General features: G+C 32.8%; 2 protein-coding genes and 1 long non-coding RNA gene across 3 annotated transcripts; 1 reads left to right on the top strand and 2 right to left on the bottom strand.

The window, feature by feature from the left end:
• Nucleotides 1–4074: 4074 nt before the first annotated feature.
• Nucleotides 4075–7434, bottom strand: LOC143078077 (uncharacterized). The gene is made up of 4 exons (XM_076253061.1): nt 7303–7434; nt 5933–6028; nt 5307–5394; nt 4075–4308 (listed from the first exon to the last, which is right to left on the bottom strand). Exons 1-4 carry the CDS (start codon nt 7417–7419, stop codon nt 4223–4225), a joined length of 387 nt encoding a protein of 128 aa, XP_076109176.1. The 5' UTR covers nt 7420–7434; the 3' UTR covers nt 4075–4222.
• A 327-nt stretch (nt 7435–7761) lies between these two features.
• On the bottom strand, nt 7762–14985 carry LOC143078078 (uncharacterized). The gene is made up of 8 exons (XM_076253063.1): nt 14841–14985; nt 13993–14113; nt 12781–12864; nt 11285–11416; nt 10889–11020; nt 9498–10266; nt 8537–8614; nt 7762–8060 (listed from the first exon to the last, which is right to left on the bottom strand). The coding sequence occupies exons 1-6, from the start codon at nt 14961–14963 to the stop codon at nt 9611–9613; spliced, it is 1248 nt and encodes a 415-aa protein (XP_076109178.1). The 5' UTR covers nt 14964–14985; the 3' UTR covers nt 7762–8060; nt 8537–8614; nt 9498–9610.
• A 145-nt stretch (nt 14986–15130) lies between these two features.
• Nucleotides 15131–19833, top strand: LOC143079314 (uncharacterized). Its single transcript, XR_012979380.1, has 3 exons — nt 15131–15249; nt 17634–18516; nt 19324–19833. It is a non-coding gene; the product is annotated as an uncharacterized LOC143079314 (long non-coding RNA).
• The last annotated feature ends 11 nt before the right edge of the window (nt 19834–19844 follow it).

Here is a 19844-nt window from a genome sequence, read left to right on the forward strand (position 1 = left end):
TGGGTTCGAATCCCGGCGAGGGAAGAACCAAAAATTTGCGAAAGCAAATTTACAGATCTAATATTGTTGGGTTGATGTTTAGACGAGTTGTATATACATTATGTATACAGCCATGTATCACCATCATTGATGGCGATCCGATGGATACATCTGTTGTAGAGTTGTCACTGACTCAGACGTACTTATATATACATATATGTATATATAGTCTATAAGAATCTACCAACAAGTAAACTTAATAGGTATTGATTCATCAAAATTGACAATACTTCCTTTATACATCTAGCACCCTCTCTGTAGGTATAAACACAGATATATACTCTAAACCTACAGATACTCATCAATACTTGTCGCCTGAAAGTTGCCATCCTCCACACTGCACGAAGAGCATTCCATACAGCCAACCTCTCAGAATAAGGCGAATCTGTTCCTCTGAAAACACCACAAAACAACGTCTGGGGCAGTTCAAAGGACATTTGAAAAGAAGGGGATATAAAAACAAAAACATCAAAAATAGTTTTAGAAAAGCGGAATCCATCCCCAGAAGCAGTCTGCTAACTTACAAAGATAAAAAGAAAAGTAAAAGAATCCCATGTGTGCTCACTTACCATCCATGCCTGACAAATAGTTTCAAGACCATTCGTGATCATTGGACGGCAATCGAGAAACATTCCAAGTTATCCAAAACCTTTCCTGAGCCTCCAATGATTGCCTTCGAACAACCTAACAGCCTGAGAAATATACTTGTCCGTGCTGACCTTTCCAAACCTAACCATACTGTAGGTAATTGCCAACCTTGTGGGGATAAGCGCTGCAAATGTTGCAACCAATTGCAGCATTCATCAACATTTCACAGTAAGACCACAGAAAAGACATACAAGATCTTCTGCAATGTCAACTGCAAAAGCTCAAACGTGATTTACGTTCTTGAGTGTCCTAGATGTGGTCTCCAATATGTTGGTGAAGCTATGCAGCCATTTCACAAACGCCTTAATGACCACAGGAGTGACCTCACAAAAAAACCGTATATTCCGGTTAGCCAACACTTCAGATTACCAGATCACAATCTGAAAGATTTTGATCACATGAAGATCCTTGTGATCGAACAGGATTGTACATGGCAAAATAGGCAAAGAGAGAAGTTTTGGATAAAAACACTGGGTGTCCTCCATCCAGACGGAATTAATAGAAAGAAATAATTAAATTTACAGTCTAGTGTTTATATTATTATATTCAGGATTTTGGATTAAAATCAATCAACCAAGACTTACCTGTATTATTACTGATCTATGTTTACACCTTATACATAATATATCAGTATTGTTAAAACTTTTGCACCGAAGAAGGCCATTTGTTGAGCCAAAATCTTTGCAATTATTGTATACTTTATATCATCTGTTCAGTTTTTCCATCTTTGTGCGATGATATTCAACACTTTTTAGTGTTTTGTTTTCCATTTATTTATCGGTATTGTTACAAAATCTTTTAGACTCATATAATTTTTCCTGTTTGTGTAGTATTGTCAATTTTGATGATTCAATACCTATTAAGTTTACTTGTTGGTAGATTCTTATAGACTATATATATATATATGTATATATAAGTACGTCTGAGTCAGTGACAACTCTACAACAGATGTATCCATCGGATCGCCATCAATGATGGTGATACATGGCTGTATACATAATGTATATACAACTCGTCTAAACATCAACCCAACAATATAAGATCTGTAAATTTGCTTTCGCAAATTTTTGGTTCTTCCCTCGCCGGGATTCGAACCCATGCTACTGTGATATCGTGACACCAAATCGCCTGCACTGCAGCCGTCCCGCTAGACCACACGACCACCTGGGCTCTCAAAAAAAGAGCTTTTGCTGGCCGTGTGTTACCTTTTCTCGTCAGTTTTAATATATATATAACTGAATCCATTTCTAAAAGGGAAAATGCATTCTTTTCCTCTTTGAAAAATGTCAACCATTATACATACATGTACTAGTTAAAATACCAATGCAGATCGACATATTTAACTGACTTCATTGCAAAGTTTGAATAATTTTGAAAATTCTAACACCCATACCATTGATATATCACTAGCAGTGACATTGAAATTTCCCCAAATTGTTTTTTGATAAATTATAACAGTTTTGTCTAACAGAATTGGAATCATTTTTAGATCGGTGTATACATATTTTGGTCATTGGACCAGAATATAAAAAAACGGGTAAGTTCTCACATTGAATATAAAACTGGTATGGCTGAATCCCAGCATGAACCCATCATTTGAAAACAACACAACAAACTGTTATTTGTATTTACTTGCATAAAACTGTTTATGCTTCAAAAAGTCTGGTCTCGAGACCAAAAACAGAAACACTTTGGACATCAGGCGTCAGCGCTAAGTTGTTTATATTTAACTAATTTAAAAAAAAAAATGTTACATTCACGCAGATGATAGAGCTGTTGTCCACCAGATTTTGGTCCATAGACCAACTAAACGAATGATATCAAATAAATTAGTATCAATCTCTTTTTTTTCTGGTTCTTAGACCAAGAACAAGATTGAATGTAAAATATAATGCGTATATCGCTTTTTGGTTCTTAGACCAAGAACAAAATTGAATGTAAAATATAATGCGTAAATTGCTTTTTGGTTCTTAGACCAAGAACAACGTGAAAACGTTACTCTAATCACACTAATTATACCCCCGCTTTAAAAAAGGGGGGGTATACTGTTTTACCTCTGTCTGTCCGTCCGTCCGTCAGTCCGTCCGTCCGTCCGTCAGTCAGTCCGTCCCATGAAACTTTCGTCACATTTTTCTCAGGAACTACACATCCACCCTTTCTGTAATTTGGTATCAACATTTATATATGTCAGCCATACCGTGTGATGCGTTTTCAGATTTATCACTTGACAACTTCCTGTTTACCGAAAAAACTTGTATGATTTTACACATGATATCCAAGTTGAAAATTTTCGTCACATTTTTCTCAGGAACTACAATACAAGGATTTCTGAAATTTGGTTTCAGGATTTATATAAGTCAGCTATACCGTGCGATGCGTTTTCAGATTCATCACTCGACAACTTCCTGTTTACCGAACACTTGTATGATTTTACACATGATAGCCAACTTGAAAATTTTCGTCACATTTTTCTCAGGAACTACAATACAAGGATTTCTGAAATTTGGTTTCAGGATTTATATAAGTCAGCTATACCGTGTGATGCGTTTTCAGATTCATCACTCGACAACTTCCTGTTTACCGAACACTTGCATATTTTTACACTATTAATATTATCCACTTGCGGCGGGGGTATCATCAGTGAGCAGTAGCTCGCAGTTTCACTTGTTCATAGATCAGAAAGGTACATACATGTATATCATAATCAACCGGTAACATTTTCGTTTTCAAATATTCAATAAGAAGATGTGGTATGATTGCGAATGAGAAAACTCTCCACAAGGGACCAAATGACATAACAAAGCTATAGGTTTACTGTGACGTATGGCCTTCAAAAAAGAGCAAAATCCATACCGAATCTTCAACAATAAAAGGCCCTGAAATGATGCATATTTCTGGTAAACAAAAACGTGTACCATACCTGTCGAAGTATTTATTTAAAGATGAATTTCATATAAATGTTTCTTTTTTCAGATCTATTAATTACATTGAAATTGCATATTACTTTGGAACTCTTTATTTGAAATTAGATTTATTTTTCTAACGATTTTGTGAACCGGTCGTATGTATCTGTCTTTAATATTGAAATATGCGTTGTAGATACTAATTCGCTTCATCTAAGATGGTAGAACACTTAAAGTCAATGATATTTTCATATCATTTATCAATTAAACATCACCATCCAACTTCAAATGCAATTAATAAGCACAATGAATCAAAACGTGGCTGATTATTATTGGTATTTTCCATTGCTTTCTTTTTGTTTTTCGCAAATTTCTGGTGTAAATGATAAAGAAATCCCCATCTTTGTCACAATGACTGCTGTAAATTCCTTACGCAGAGTAAAGCTATATGATACTTTCTAGGACAATAATTAACAACTACGCATCATTTACAATATCTATATTATTTCTATAGGGACAACAATAATAATTCAAAAAACACATGTTCGTCAAATATTTCTCCACTTTGGCTAGCAAGTGCATCATAGTTTTCCTCCAATGATGGTCATTCTTCTTTGTTTCAGCTAATCAGTCTATTCTGTAGAATTTTTTTCCGCTCTCACATACTTTAAAGGGAGATCTTTGACAAATTTATCAACATCATACTTTACTTCATAGCCTGTAAAAAAATCATTTTTTTTTAAAAGATCTGAGTCTTAATGAATAATAAATTGTGGACTATTTTACTTGAATGTTGAAACTACATGTATAATGATACTAGTAAAGAGTAACTGACTTCGATTAATAAGATGTATTTTTGTCGGTTCAAAATAGTACCCCTGGCCATATAAATTACTGATAAATACAGGAGTATGTGTGATTATATATTATATTGCATGTAATGCTTTTATCGGTACTTTTTCAGATAGATTAAGTGTCATAAATCCTAGTTTTAGAATACATGACAACATGCCAATATCTTCTGCTCTGGTCCTTGTTAAATTAAGTATTAGATTTGTGAAGTCAAATATGCTTGACCTGACCTTATTAACTTTGACCCAGACTTAATGTGACTTAATGTTTGACTGAATGTTTGACCCTAACTGATCAACTGATTAACCGGTTTACTGGTGCAACTACTGTTTCTTTCATTATGAAGTCCTTTTTATAAAAAAAAAACTCATTCGCAGTTAGCTCATTTTAAAGAAAACATTATAAAACGTAAAAAAAGTGTGACAAGCCTAAAAAAGTACGTCCATCAGGAAATAGTACAAGCATGTTCAGGACGATGCAACGCCTAAAAGTAGTACTTTTGAAAAAATCTGTATTACCGTAAATCTAATATTTGGCGTTCTCTTTGCAAATGGATTTAAAACAAAGTTCATAAACTAAAAAAGTTTATTAAATAAATATATACTGAAACGATAGTTTAGTACAAGTTCTTCTGTAAAAATAAACGTCAAGTCTTTTTTGTTGAATTGTTTCATCAGGATAGCTACCATGAATTGAAAACTTTTACTAATATGATTATTTTTCAACTTATATGTACATGTGTTGATTGAGTACAAAACATTTCCACTTTTATTTCTTTATACGATAGAATTATCTTTGTACAGTCTGATATTATATCTGATAACATTTGTCCTCCAAATTTTGTTTTAATAAAACAGTACTTACCTTTTCCTGTCTTCATTAGTATTTTTGCAGTATACCAACACTTGTCTGGATACCAAAATGCTTCAACAGACGTACCAACTTCAAACTCCTACAAAATAAATGAAAAATAAGCATCTTACAACTGCACAAAACATATGATAGAGTTTATACCACACCGTGTATTTCTTTGTGTCTAGACCCGAAAGATTGACAAGGTTTAAAGACATGGCCGACTAGTCTCCACCTGTCCAGCAGTTAAACTCGTCCTAAAAGTAGGTTAAAAATATCGTACAACATGTATTGTCGTTATCTGTAAACCTTTTAGCAAATCTTCTATGAAATTACATTGCCAGATTTATCTAAATTCGGCAATACGCATCATTGGAGTATTTTGTTTTTAAATTTTCTTATGATCCCACCTGCCAACTTATATGGCCCGCATGGCTAAAAAAGACTTGGAGTAAAGCACAAGTTTTGAGATGTTTTTTTCAAAATTGCTCTGGATAGAAAAAAATCTTAGAGAGGCAGAAATGTCCAGAATGTTCAAATTTGCCCACTGTCTATTTACGCCAATACTGTCCAGAATTATTCTGTAATCGGAGATTTTGTTATAGTTATTTGTACACTTTTTTTATTCTTTTATTTACCTTTGAACTCATCCTTCTTTTCTTCTTGTTTAAGTTGTCACTGTGACTGCAGTCATTTTTTAGTTTTTGTTTTGGAGTCAAATCTCTACCAGATACCTGTAAATATATAAAAATATGTTGTGTATATCTTTTTAAGAGATATTATGAAAAGTTTTCTAAAGACAATGGCACGTCACAGACAGTTACAGTAATATGTAGTCATTAACAGCAAACAAACTTAATATACAAATCTATATTGAACAAGAATGTATCCAAAGTACACGGATGCCCATTCGCATTACCATTTTCCATGTTGAATGGACCGTGAAATTGGGTAAAAGATCTAGTTTGGCCTGAAAAGTTTCAAGTTGATTGGACTTTAACTTCATCAAAAACTACCTTGACCAAAAACTTTAACCTGAAACTCACACTTTTAATTTGTATGTTCAGTGGACCATATAAATGGGGTCAAAAGTCTAATTTGGTTTAAAAATAAGAAAGATCATATCACAAGGAACATGTGTACTAAGTTTAAAGTTGATTGGACTTCAGCTTCATCAAAAACTACCTTGACCAAAAACTTTAACCTGAAGTGGGACGAACGGACGGACGAACGAACGAACGAACGTACAGACGGAAGGACGCACAAACCAGAAAACATACATGTAATGCCCTTCTACTAACGTACACTTGATATAGACTGTTATCGGACCACAGATGAATTATCACGTTGTGATTGGTTAAATGCCGTCACGTGGTGACCCCCTATGAGACCGTATGGGGTTTATAGTAAGTTTCATATGGGGTTCATGACGCGTTAATGGCGACGTCATCTATTAATGTTGTTGTGTTTCATTGTTTATTTTTCAACAAAACGCCGCAGAAAAAGTCCAGCGTCCGATAAATTCGTTATACGGTTAACTACTGACCTCCGGCCTCACCCCCTATGGATTTTACTAACCCTCTATGGATCCGTAGGGGTCAGTAGCGTACCATATAACTTATAATATAGATAATAGTTGATGAAACAAACGTGACGATACACACTTTGGAACTAAAATTTAAAATAAAATATAATAAAAAGGAAAAACTATAAAATTATCCAATGAAAATCATTCATTTGCAAAGCAAATGCATATGCATATGAATAACAGAATCAGACCAAATTAAAAAAAATGAGAAATTATGAACACAGGGGTCAACATTATTTTGTAACTTACATCGAAAGAAGAATTACGTACGAAACTCAACACATCTTTCCGATTTTAAGTTAATTACGTTCACTCAGACCAACAAAGTTAATATCATTTGTTGAACAAACAATTAACAAAAATTAAAGGAATTTTTTTTTTAATTGTAAGGTAAATATATACGTAGGTTATAAAACTTACAATAGAGGTGTCTACTTGGCTTTTGTGTTTTTCAATATGTTGACATCTACTAGATTCTTCAAATTCCTGAACTTTCTTTTCTAAACAAGCTTTTGTTTCTTCCTGTAAAAACATCATTGTTTTCAGAGTTTGCGTATTGAGAACATTTGAATAAGGAATATTTTCTTATTATGTTTAAATACAAGTACATAACATGTAAGATGTTTATTGTATAAACCATTTTTCTTTGTCAGTGTCTCTGGTATTTATTCTAAGCTGATAAATATGTTTGATTAATTATGTAATGCAAGATCAAGATCAGCAGACTGCATGGTCAATTGAACAACTCTTTATGCATCATTAATGTGATCTGGTAACTATCGTAAGTCTGTTGCAGAATATTATTCCATATATCATCAACAACATAATAAGCGTTTTGTCAAAAGGGCTATTACAGCCCTAAAAAACAGAATACTCAACTTACCAATTTATTGTACATTTCTTCCAGGGTTTGGTATTTTGTTTTTTCAACTTGTAGCAGATTACTAGATTTTTCATTTTTATCAATCTGCTTATCCAAGACAACTTTGAGTTCATTCTCTGATCTCCTCAGTTGCTGTAATTTAATTTCAAGTGCACTGCATTTTTTCCTTTCTTGATTCAACAATGTCTCGAAGTCCTCTGTTTTCTTTTGTTCTTCTGTCAACTTTGATTTTAATGTTGATGAAGTAGTTGCCAATTTTTCTCTTTCGGCAGTCAGTTGTTTTATTTTACACTCACTAGATAAATATAATGAAATGCTCAATAATTTAATGGGTTAATTCAAATAAGCAAAGGCACATTTTAAATGCTTGTAATGGAGTAGGAGTGAACTATTCCCTTATTACTACAGTTAAACCAGCTTGCAACAGAAATTTGAGAGTCTGCAAGTATATAATATTCAAAAATGTTTCATCAACAAATTAAAACCTTAAAATTAAAAAAAATATCTCTTAACAGTTATTAACAAAAGGACAGTTTTGAAATAATATCGTTAACTAAAATAAATCAAAATGGCAGTTTTGTGCCGCCAGTAGGAATTTATAATTTAGATGCACGTTCGGAAATGCACCAAATGATGTTCAAACATTAAAGTACGCAATCATAAAAATTAATGATATTTGGAAATCCCGTGAAATGATAAAACTGAAAAAAATATTGTCATAAATGGATACATGAAACTTATAATGTATGTTCGTTTAAAGTGCTAACATACTTTTCATTGATCTTTCTGTCAACATCTGAAGGATCTGCTTTCGTTTTCCCAATTGTTCTCTTTCGATCTGAACTTACACTACAAAATAAATCCAGTGATATCTAAGTCGGTAACTTCATTACTGATATAAGTACAGTGTGAGCTCTTTTCTGAATATTACAATATACAGTTGGGGTTTTTTTTTAAATGAAAGGTGGGTTAATTACCATAAATATCGATGAGATCTTTGAAATTGCACTTTAGCCCAATTATACATTAAAAAAAAACAACATAAGTTTACAAAATTACAAGGCTGCAGTCTACATCAACCACCAAATACCCGACCTATCGAAAAGGTTGACGAGATGACTTTGCGATTGACATTTCATAAATACATTTTTTGGGGGGATTTCGACTAAACGAAAGATCTTTGGTAGTCTTTGTATAACTTATTGACAAGATGTATATAATGGAAAATTAAGAGCTTGATAAAGTGCATGGAGACCGCCTATATTTGTAAGGCTATGTATTGTCTCTAGATAATTTTAGTTTATTTGTGTCGTTTGGTTGCTGTCTCTCATTAACATTGCCTGTACATTTTTTCATTCTTGTCTTGGTGTTTATTAGGTGTTTTTTTTGTGTTTTGTTTTCGTGAACAATTTTATAGGGGATAAATTTTTGAAAATTGGTGTGTACATTCCTTTATTCATAACTCATTTTTAATATCATAATATTACAAATGAGTTTCCTCAAGGTTGATGAAATGCTCCAATTATTCCTTAAACTGTGAATTAAATTACGAAAACCACGGTTCTTTTTTTTTAATAATATTCCCGATATAACGTAAATGTATGCTGAATGCCTTTTTTATGAAGCATATTTTACAAACCAAGTTACAAATATAAAATCAACATTTAAGAAAATCATGTAGTGCAGTGAATTTTTTTTTACAGTACACACGACATGATTTGCATTTATTTACCTTTCTACTTCTCTCTTAAATACTCTCCAGTCTTTTGTCTGTAAAGTTTCTTCCAAAATATGTATTTGGTTATCACTAGAAAGCATTGAAAAATCTCTCAACTGTGTAACCTTTCAGGATCCTCTTGGAGCATTTCTAATTTCATTCATTTCGAAAGCGGAACAGAATTCTAAAAATTTTCTCCATACGGAATCCTTTGATTTTGCCATTTTTAAAACAATCTTGTACTTGTTATGAAATTCTTCCGCCTTTCTGTCCATCCCTAGAATGGTACATATAATATCTTTCCATTGCTTTACTTCACTACTTTGCATGCAGCTAATATCTGTATCTCCTACTATTTTTGTTGCTTCTTTTCGAAACATCTTTACTAAATCAACAAAACTTGTCGGTTTTCCTAATGTATTAGATGCATTGTGTTCATACCCTAATTGTAGCGCCAACTCGTCTGGTAATTTGTTGTATAACCGACATGTTACCATGCTAATAGGCTTCGTTTGGCTTGCGAATAAACATTGTAGCGCATGTCTTGTATGATTACCACCTAAAGTTTCAACTGCTACTTTGCCAGGTTCTTGAAGAAACTTTGACAAATTACCTTTATCAGTAGTAACATCGCTGACAATGTTGCCAATGAGAATTGTATGACACATTTGCTGATTTTCATAAAATTGTTTTAGAGAGTGAGCATGTTTCGTGTCCAGATTTCGAAAACAGCGATCATCGGCAGGTATAACTAAGTTCTGAATATGTACCTTTAATGCGTCTCCTAAAAGAAAACAAATGCTATCACTTTAGAATGGAAAATCAACAATTCAAATAACCCGAATAATCCAGTCGTTATATTACGATCACTTTGATCACCCCAGGAGGACAATGACCGTAAGGGGGCGCTGTAATTTTTCGAGTTCAAAATATATAAAAAAAATATGTTGTTCATTTAATGAGCAAGTGTTTGAACATTTGATGTAAAAGTAATATTTCTGAACTTTGATATGGTTATAGTTTCCAGTACCCGTATATGCAATAAAAAAAACATCCTCGGAGGACTTGCCTCTGGAAGTGATCCTTGTAATCGTGTGTTCGATCCCCAAGTTTGTTCAAAACTAAGACTTGCACATTATTTTTCTTAAATAGTCATTAAACAAAAACAGCAACTAGAGATAAAACATGTTTGGCGATGTCAAAATAACAGACAAGTATAAAAAAGAAGATGTGGTATGATAACCAATTAGACAACCCTCCACAAGAGACCGAATGACACAAATTAACAAATATAGGTCACCATACGGCCTTCAACATATAGTCAGCTATAAAAGTTAATATTAAAAGTTTCTATACTTCATACAATGAGTAGCGCCTATTAAGAGAATGAAGATGGTATATCATACCTATTAAATAATCGTCCAAAATTGACTGCTCCACTGTAACTGGTGTGCTATCGGAAGCGTCTTCTGTATTTATATGCGCTTCAGTGCAAGAAATCACTCTACGTTCTAGAATATCTTCAACTGTCGATGCATCTGTTGCAAAAGAAAAATATACATAAAATTTTCGCATCGTAATTATGGTTTTTATTCAAATAGTAAATAATGTTCATTAACATTTCTAACTTGTTCTTGGTCTCTTCCAGTTTTATTGTAAAAGCATATATATTAAGTGCAATAGATTTTATATTACTTGCATACATATCTTATTTACTATTGATTTTTGTTTGCCGAATTCACATGACTAGTATTACGAAGCAGCAGATCAATTGTTTGCAAGAAGGAGGATTAAAAAAATACCTTCAGAACTGTCCATTGGTGACAATAATTTCTTTTGGACTGGTGATATTGGCGTCGAGGATTTTCTTTGCACATTATCCAATGTGTTTACGTTGTCGTCAGTGCTGGTTAAATCCTCCCCTCCTGGTACATCTATTCACAGAAAAAAGGCATTATCTTGAATTAGATGTTTCGTAACAACAATAGAATGGAACTTTGCAAACACAATTATTATAATGTTAATTTTAATGTATGTTTTGTAAAAAAAAAAATCTTCAACAGATACCCAATTTCTTGTATCATTTTTGTCCGGATACTCGAACAAAATCATAACGTCCGCGTCATGTTTTATGCTTTAGATCTAAGTTCAACGAATAAAATTGACCACATGACCCATATTATGATTCAGTGAATAGTAAAAAAAACAAACTCTTAATTATAACAGAAACAAAAACAATCTCTGTTGCAAGAAGTCGGTGTGGCAGGAAAACTGGCAATTCTGGTACGATAAGGCCTGTTTTTGGCCCCCCTATTTTCTCATTTTTCAAATTCTGTTTTAGAAAGCTACGTCTTATATTAGAATATTCCCTGAGGTTTGAATGTTTGTTTGGATGAACTTCAAAACCACTAATACTAGCAACTGGGTGAGGTGAGTGGGTAAACTTCCTTTTATAATTCAAATATTGTAATTATCATTCACTTTACAGGTCTTCCGCACAACGAATTTTTAGTTTTTAAGTGCCTGCGCCAACGTGGCACAGGATTTTATTTTATTCCAATGTCATGTCATAAGAACAGTTTTTGCTGTCTAAATCGCCATTAGTTTCTCCGTGTCACGCCGGCGCGTGTTAGATTTTTTAAAGAAACAATGGCAAACAATCATTTGGCGTTTTTGATACCTTTTTAACCCCGTAATCTCACCCATTTTCTAAAATTAATGGTTTTGAAGTTCATCCAAACAAACTTCAACGTGATAAAAAGCTTTCCAAAACAGTTTTTGAAAAATAAGAAAATAGGGGGGGGGGGCAAAAAAACGGGCCTTATCGTACAAATGTATCTCGTCTTTTTAATGATTGAACTTTTGTACGTATAGACGGCCTGTCCATTATTGTTGAAGATTGTACGGATATAGCATTTCAAGTTTACACAGCTCTTGATTCCATAACTGCATTTTTATTACATTCCAGTAATTACATTGCCGCCCCCCCCCCTTGAACATCGTATTTCAGTGGCTGATCCAAAAGGGGCTTTGTGCGGAAAAGTGAAGATGCAATTTAAAAAAAAATATTCGTAAATGTAATACGGCGATAATAGGACCTCTAGAAATCGTTACTTGTCATCTCACATACGCATACTAGTAACTTCTTTTAATCATAAAATATGAATTAATATTATTGGTTATGGTAAGAGTTTTTCAATCCGAATTTTATCATATTTATGGATAACTTTAGTACTGTATCTTGATTTCGCGAAAGCGTGTGTAAATATCAAATATGTATTAAAAGAATCACATCTACCTGAAATATTCATATTAACTTGGTTCTCCGACTGATCAGTGTTATCTGTTGAAGATGTCTGTAGCTGATAATTGTCTACGTTTGCTGTAAAGAATTATATAGTTAAAACTTGTTTGCTACAGTTATATTCTTCAGTAAAAAAAAAGACAAGTCCAATTGGACAAATAAACACAGAAAAGCACTCACACGCACCCCACTAGTACATTGTAGTAGGCAAAGACAGCCAATAACCCACCACCTTTTACCTTTTTTTCTTTTCCCCCTCCTATCACGAAATAAAACACATACAAAGACTTAACAAATATACGAATAAAAGCTCATTGTTATTATCATTCCAAGACATTGCCTCCGTTGAAATTTTACAAACATTCCATAGAGCAAATTACACGGATGATTATTATTGACCATTTGGTATATAAGCGTCACGTACATGCAGTTCATAAATTAATTTGTTGAATACAATCAAATATTTAACTACAAGTACCAGCGGGTGCCGTAGGAGGTCCAGCGGAGTTTTGAGCGAGGATTACTAGTCATGGAAATACGGTATTATCAATGTTTGTTCATGGTAGTCATTTTTTTAAAAACAATATCAGCCTCTTGACATCGCCAAAAAGTCAATGTTTAAAATATATACGACAGCAACTAAGGCCTTAGTTTGATTAAGGATATTCGCTTCTCTTTTTGACAATAACTAGCTTTTTGATCAACTGGTATAAATTGATAGTATATCAATAACTGAACCTAGGCTAAAAAGCAGGAAAAAATAATTTCCGCGACTTTGTTTTTAAGATATAATCAATTGAAAATTTGGCGGGAAATGATTCTCTCTTAGAATGCTCACACATTTAAAATTGGTACTTTTTTTTCTTTCAAACACTATGAAAAAATGACAAGAATTGTATAAGATTTTCATGAATGACTAGATTAACTATATGTAATAAAAATACGAATAAAAAAGTAAGGGTTGGTAGTGTTTTTTTTTTATTGGTACTACATGGATAAAACTAGAGGATTCCGAATATCGGACAAAAAGTTAAAATCAAGAGTAGCAGTTGGCAATCCTCGGAGTCACCGCTACTCTCCTTCTATCTTTAGCTGGAGGTACGGAATCGGCCGAGTTATGACGAATGCAAGAGAAGCGAATACTCATACATATACTATGTACTCATGATACAAGAACAACACACAAATTTTAAATACATTTCTCACCTTTCAATGAGTCCCATATTTTCATAAAACCTGAACGAGTCTTGACAGCTGGCCCAAAACCAAGACCTTCGCATAAGTTTTTCAAACTATACATTTTTGCTTTTCCAGATTCATATGTAACCTTAAATTATAAGAAAACATCATGTGTTTTGTGAACGTTGACACGCATTGAACATGAAGCCAACAGTCGTATTTCTGTATTGACGAAAACTAATATACATGTATTGATTGATATTGTGTTAAGTCTAAAATAAAAACAAATGTGAATTGTATGACCGTTCCACAATAAAATGAACAGTTGTTACTTCACAAGAGTAAATGTAATAAAGAATATGCGGCTTATTGATGGATTAACATTTATAAAAGTAAACTTCATTCTGAAAACGAGAGTTGAGATATTTATGTAGAGAGATGTACAAGATCAATCAATGATTTTGTTTGAAACACTGACATGATGTCAAGGAATTCAAAATCTAAATGTACTTGCCCTAACATTTGAAGATGTAATTCAATACAGAAGAAGAAAACAGTTTTACTATTTCAGTTTATATTTTTGGAGTTTCCTATGTTTACAACTCCAAAACAATGTTTTAAGAAACAATAGTATACATGTAGTACACTAATTGTGTTAGTGACGTCCTTAATATAAGTTAAATGCAACTTTTAATAGAAAGTTATCTACTCTATACTTAAAAGTATCTCTTTACTTTTATGTATTATTTTGATTTGAATATTTTTATTTGCTTTCAATACAAGTTTGTTGAGCTTGTAGTTTTTTTTCCGATGGCTTTTATTATCCACAATTGACCAAACAAAATTGTAAATTACTAAAATATTTAGATAGTCACCTTGATAATTCCAAATTCTCTTGTTGTTCCAACATTGTCGATGTCCTCAAAATATCTACCATTTTCCTCTACACAAAGTCTTCCGTTTTCAATCACGATTTTCCATCTCTCTGAACCCGACATTATTGCGTAATATGAACGTTTGATCTCGATTTAGAAAAAAAAAATAGTGGACTGCTACAATGTCACACCACTGGTTATATTAATCGCATTGCGAAGCCACGCCTGCTAGACACGTGCGCATTTTTTACATGTATATTTTTAAACCATGTGTTTCTCAATTTCCAATTAGAACATAATGGACTGCTGTATTTTTTTATCGGCTCTGTGTTTAAGCGTGTTGTTATCTGTTCAAACTTTGAATGGTGTCAAGACGAATATAAGAGAGAACTGCAACCTAGTTTCAGAGGTAAGTCAATTTGAAATATTCATATCTTTAAAAAAATAAAAAATAAAATAAAATGATTAATTCAAAAATATAGAGGTTCACATATATTATTATAATTAAAAAGTTTTAAATATTCATGATCAAAGACTTCAAGATACATTTGGTAGTTATTGGTGTTTTTTTTAAACCGAATGTATACTCTACAGAAAAAAGAGGGGTGTAAGGCGTTCGCTTATATATACTTGGTTCGGTCACATTCTAAATTTGCCTGTCCCTATTCGTGAACCTGTAATTCAGTGGTAACGTTGTCGATTGTTGCTGTTTTACATATTATTTTGTTCGATCCTTATTTTGTACATAAATTACGCCGCTAGTTTTCTCGTTTGAATTGATTAACATTTGTCTTGTTGAAGGCCGTATGGTGACATATAGTGGTTAATGTCTGTGTAATTTGGTCTCTTGCGGAAAATTGCCTTTTTTTTTGTAATTATACCGCATCTTCTTTTATTATGATTTATTGTTGTGATTATATCTTTCACTCCTTTTTAATGAATTTAACATATTCAATGAAGATAGATCATATATATCACTTTTCTTTGGGTATGCTTTAATATTAAGATAAGGGAAAATTAGTGGACCTTACTAACCTAATAAATCAAATAAAGGTTAATCTGGTATTCTTGAGGATAAACATCGATTTGCTAGTTACACGTGGGTAGCAAGACTAAAATGTTTCCTTTGGTTTTTTTTATATAAAAATTATACAAAATTTCTTTCCTGGGAACTGCACACGTTTGTACCTTCCTATCCTATTTTCGACTTGCCATATACAATTTCCTACGGCCTGTGCCGGTAAAATTTCCTAGCACTATATATTTTAAAATACGCTGAGCTTGTTTTCAGTCACAGGACTGATATCAAATGATAAATTTTAAAAGTATGGGGTCAGGAGCGGACATCTAATAAAAAACCACTTAGACAAGTTTATCAAGTTATGAATTTTCACAAAACAGACTTTAATATAATCCTGTTAATAGTAACGTATTAATCCTCCTAAATGTTATAATTGGAGATCTAATCGCATTACATGTAAGTGTTTTCTTGCTTTGAGGATGTGATCGCGGGTGAGATTTTTCGTTATAGATTGGAATACTTAGTATACATACATTACTTTTACGGCAATTTTAAGCAGTGGTGATTGTTTCTTTGCTATTTGTTTTAGCTACTGTAACAACTGTTTAATAAGCCTATATAATATTGTATGAATAAAGCAAGACGACAACTCTAAATAAAAAAAAAATAAAAAAATAGGTAATTTATTCAGACCTACAGTTACCTTGTTTTTTTTTTATTCCAGCACATGCGATAAGATTTTTTTTTAATGCGCTCGTATTGATAACCCCCATTTCCGTATTTTCCATGTAGTGTTTTAAATTAGTTGGTAGTTGTTTGTTTTTTTCCGTTGTTTCTTTTTTAATTTATTTTTTGCTATGATATACAGTCGGTATTTATTTCCAACTTACAAAACTGTATGACCTATCGTCATCTGAATAATGGATATTATTATATAAAGTGATTTCACTCTCCGTATGTACATGTGTAAATAGTATTTTATTTCATATTGTTTAGTATATTATATCTAAGCATGTTATAGTCTCTGATAATGACTCTCATTTTATTTAGTGTTAGTTCAAGTTACAATGTATTTACATGTACTTGTTGAGGGGTGAGACTTAAATAAGACATTCAATTGAATTGTGTATGTTAAATTAAGAAGAAAAAGTCACAATTAACTTTTCAACCAATCATTTGCCGAGAACAGATTTTTCAATAGTGAGGAGAATTATTTTTTTCTCACACCGGTCAGGAAATGTGAAACTAGCACCAAAATTAGAGAACGGCCATTAAACTTCAAAGGGGAGGGGATTATGATTTGTTTTCCTAAAAATTATATGCTGATCCCAAATTTGATGGATTTTTTTTATTGTGAGGCCGATGACAACAAAAATTAATTTAAATCCATCTGATTTCCCTCATAGCTTGTATTCATTATTGAATTTTGAAGAAGATAAATTTTGATTGATACATTGTAGCGTAGAGGACCCCCCTTTTTTTGTTTGCACTACACTCACTTACGTAAAGTAAAACGTCAAGAATTCAAAACTATGAATAGTAAAACCGTCATGCAATACAGTTTCAAAACGTTTACACTATATGTATGCAGTATATATATATTAATTTTATCACTTAGTCTTTTCAATATTCATACGTTACAAGGCTTCATCAGCTTTTTGATTTTAACCGTACGAATATATACGAGTAAAAAGAGATCGTGGGTAAACATGAAAACAAATATCGATTGTCACTTTTAGTTTCTGCTCATACTAATCGATTGTTTATTTCAGAGACGAATATTGACATTCTCCATTCAGGTGCCGCAAATTATCCTACCTGTTGATTCAATTTTGAACGATGTGACTGTTTTCGCTGATGCATCGAGCGCTACTGATGAATATACATTTGTAAATTCAAGTAATCTTGGTGGTTCTCATTTTTTAGAATCAGCGGAAAACTCAGTAGTGTGTTTAAATTATACCGAAAAACACGGTGTAAATTTAGGAGATTCATTGTCGGAGCTACATAATTTAGGGGATTCGTATAATCTTGGAGATTCTGATTTACATAATCTTGGACAGTCTGATTTATATTGTTTTGGAGACTTAAGCAACACTGCTGAATCCAGCCTGTCGTTGATTCTAGAAACAAAAACTTTAGAGTCATTTGAAGAGTATGCAGTAAATTATGACACAACATTAAAATCGCCAAAGAAAGCTTTAATGACCAGTACACCAAGAAAAATACCATTGATTAGTGGGGTGGCAGACATATCAGATGATAATTATGACTTTGGACTGTTTGATTATTCCGTAAATAGAACTTTAATCGAGTTAGAACCAGCGTTCGGAATTTCCAGCAGTGAACATGGAAGTTCTTGTTATATGGGTTCAGAAATTAGCACAAAACTGAGATGTGATATTTGCCCTTCGTCGCCTTATGAATTCAACGAAGATGATACGGAAACACTTCATCTAGCATCAACCGAAATACTGTCACTATCTTCTGGTTGTGAAGGAACTTCACATCTTGCTAGTTCTCGCTCAGAAAGCAATATAAATGAAAATGTTTCAGTGTATTCGGATGCATCAATTGGTATAGCAGAAATGTATCATGATGTTAGAGCTACATTTCCCCAAGAAGAAACAAAACCTTTGCTTGAATCGCAATCACGTAAGTGTTTTTTTGTTTGTTATCATAATAAATATAGAAAGATGTGGTATGAGTGCAAATGAGACAACTCTCTATCCATAAGAAAGTAATATAAAGAGAAATACGACTTGCCTTTGCTCGTTAAACGATAATACACTTGTTTCAGTCATTAAATGGTTGTGAATTTCCTTAATAAAATTTGGTGTTTACTAGCATAATTAGAAACGTTTCAACTACCTTAGGCAAAGTTGGCGTTTGAAGGATTTGAAGGATTTTGGCTATTATTTTTAAGTGATTTTTTTTTATTAAATAGCTATTCAACTGTATCGTTTTTATACATCGGGGCTTTGTGAGTTCTTGGTGGAGGTTAATCTACAAAAATGCATCGGACGTATTTAATTTATTGCGTATTGTTTTCGTGTTTTAAAAGAAGAGCAATGATTTGTACTATCCTATTAAAATCTGACATGATTTGAGAATAATGTTTCAATGAGTGCTCATTATGGCTAACGTTGATTGATGGTCCTAAAGGTTCATACAGATATTTTGTGAAGGTCAATTGTTCTTTATCAGTATTCATATGTTACATGTTGTTCGTTAATTTTTTCTTTAGTCAGTTGATTAAATCACATGTGGTTGAAACACTTACGGTTAATTGCATGTTCAAATACATAAGATTGATTGATTACGTTCGATGATCCAATTATTGTATAGCTGTAAGTAAAGCGGAAAAAATAACAAAGAGAGCTTAAAATAGATAAAAACAAATAAATAAATAAAATTAGTGTTTTAGTTTATTAACAAAACTATCATATCACATTTTTGTAGATCCAGAGAGAAGTCGTCTCCTTGCTCGTCATACAAAAGTAGCAAGTATTCAGAAGGATTTAAAGTCATGTAGGCGCTGTTGTAGTAAAGTTTGTACGAAGAAATTCTCTCTTGTGGAGGTTAAAAACATGCGATTGGAATTCTCGTCAAAGACAATAAATGGTCGCAACCAGTGGTTATTAAAAAAGTTCTCTGAAACTAATATGGAGTATACACCATACTTCCGTATACAGAACGGACATGTAGTTTGTCCAAAGGCATTGATGAGAATGCTTGGAATTCACAAAAAATTCTATTACTCTAATAGAGAAAAGTTCATAGGAGGAGCACGTTTTTCTGTATCGGAGAGACACTACTGTGCCAGCATAAAATCACTCCAAGCTATAAACTGGCTGGAAGAATACGCTACATATTACGTTGACAGGATGCCCGACTGTAATACACTCTTACTACCTTATCGGACACGACAGTGCATGATTTATATAAGATATAAAGAAGATATGAAGGAAAGATCAGGAGAA

The sequence above is a fragment of the Mytilus galloprovincialis genome, chromosome 6, assembly GCF_965363235.1.
Source record: "Mytilus galloprovincialis chromosome 6, xbMytGall1.hap1.1, whole genome shotgun sequence".
Classification (NCBI taxonomy): domain Eukaryota; kingdom Metazoa; phylum Mollusca; class Bivalvia; order Mytilida; family Mytilidae; genus Mytilus; species Mytilus galloprovincialis.

Bases quoted from the DNA above. Each gene is read 5' to 3' on its own strand.
- LOC143078077 (XM_076253061.1), bottom strand. From the start codon at position 7,419: ATGATGTTTTTACAGGAAGAAACAAAAGCTTGTTTAGAAAAGAAAGTT. The intron at 6,029-7,302 runs GTAAGTTTTATA...ATATATTTACAG, and splicing joins GCCAAGTAGACACCTCTATT to GTATCTGGTAGAGATTTGAC. The intron at 4,309-5,306 runs GTAAGTACTGTT...ATTTTTTTACAG, and splicing joins ACTAATGAAGACAGGAAAAG to GCTATGAAGTAAAGTATGAT.
- LOC143078078 (XM_076253063.1), bottom strand. From the start codon at position 14,963: ATGTCGGGTTCAGAGAGATGGAAAATCGTGATTGAAAACGGAAGACTT. The intron at 11,417-12,780 runs GTAGATGTGATT...TTCTGTGAATAG, and splicing joins AGTTAATATGAATATTTCAG to ATGTACCAGGAGGGGAGGAT. The intron at 11,021-11,284 runs GTATTTTTTTAA...CTTTTGCAACAG, and splicing joins ACCAATGGACAGTTCTGAAG to ATGCATCGACAGTTGAAGAT.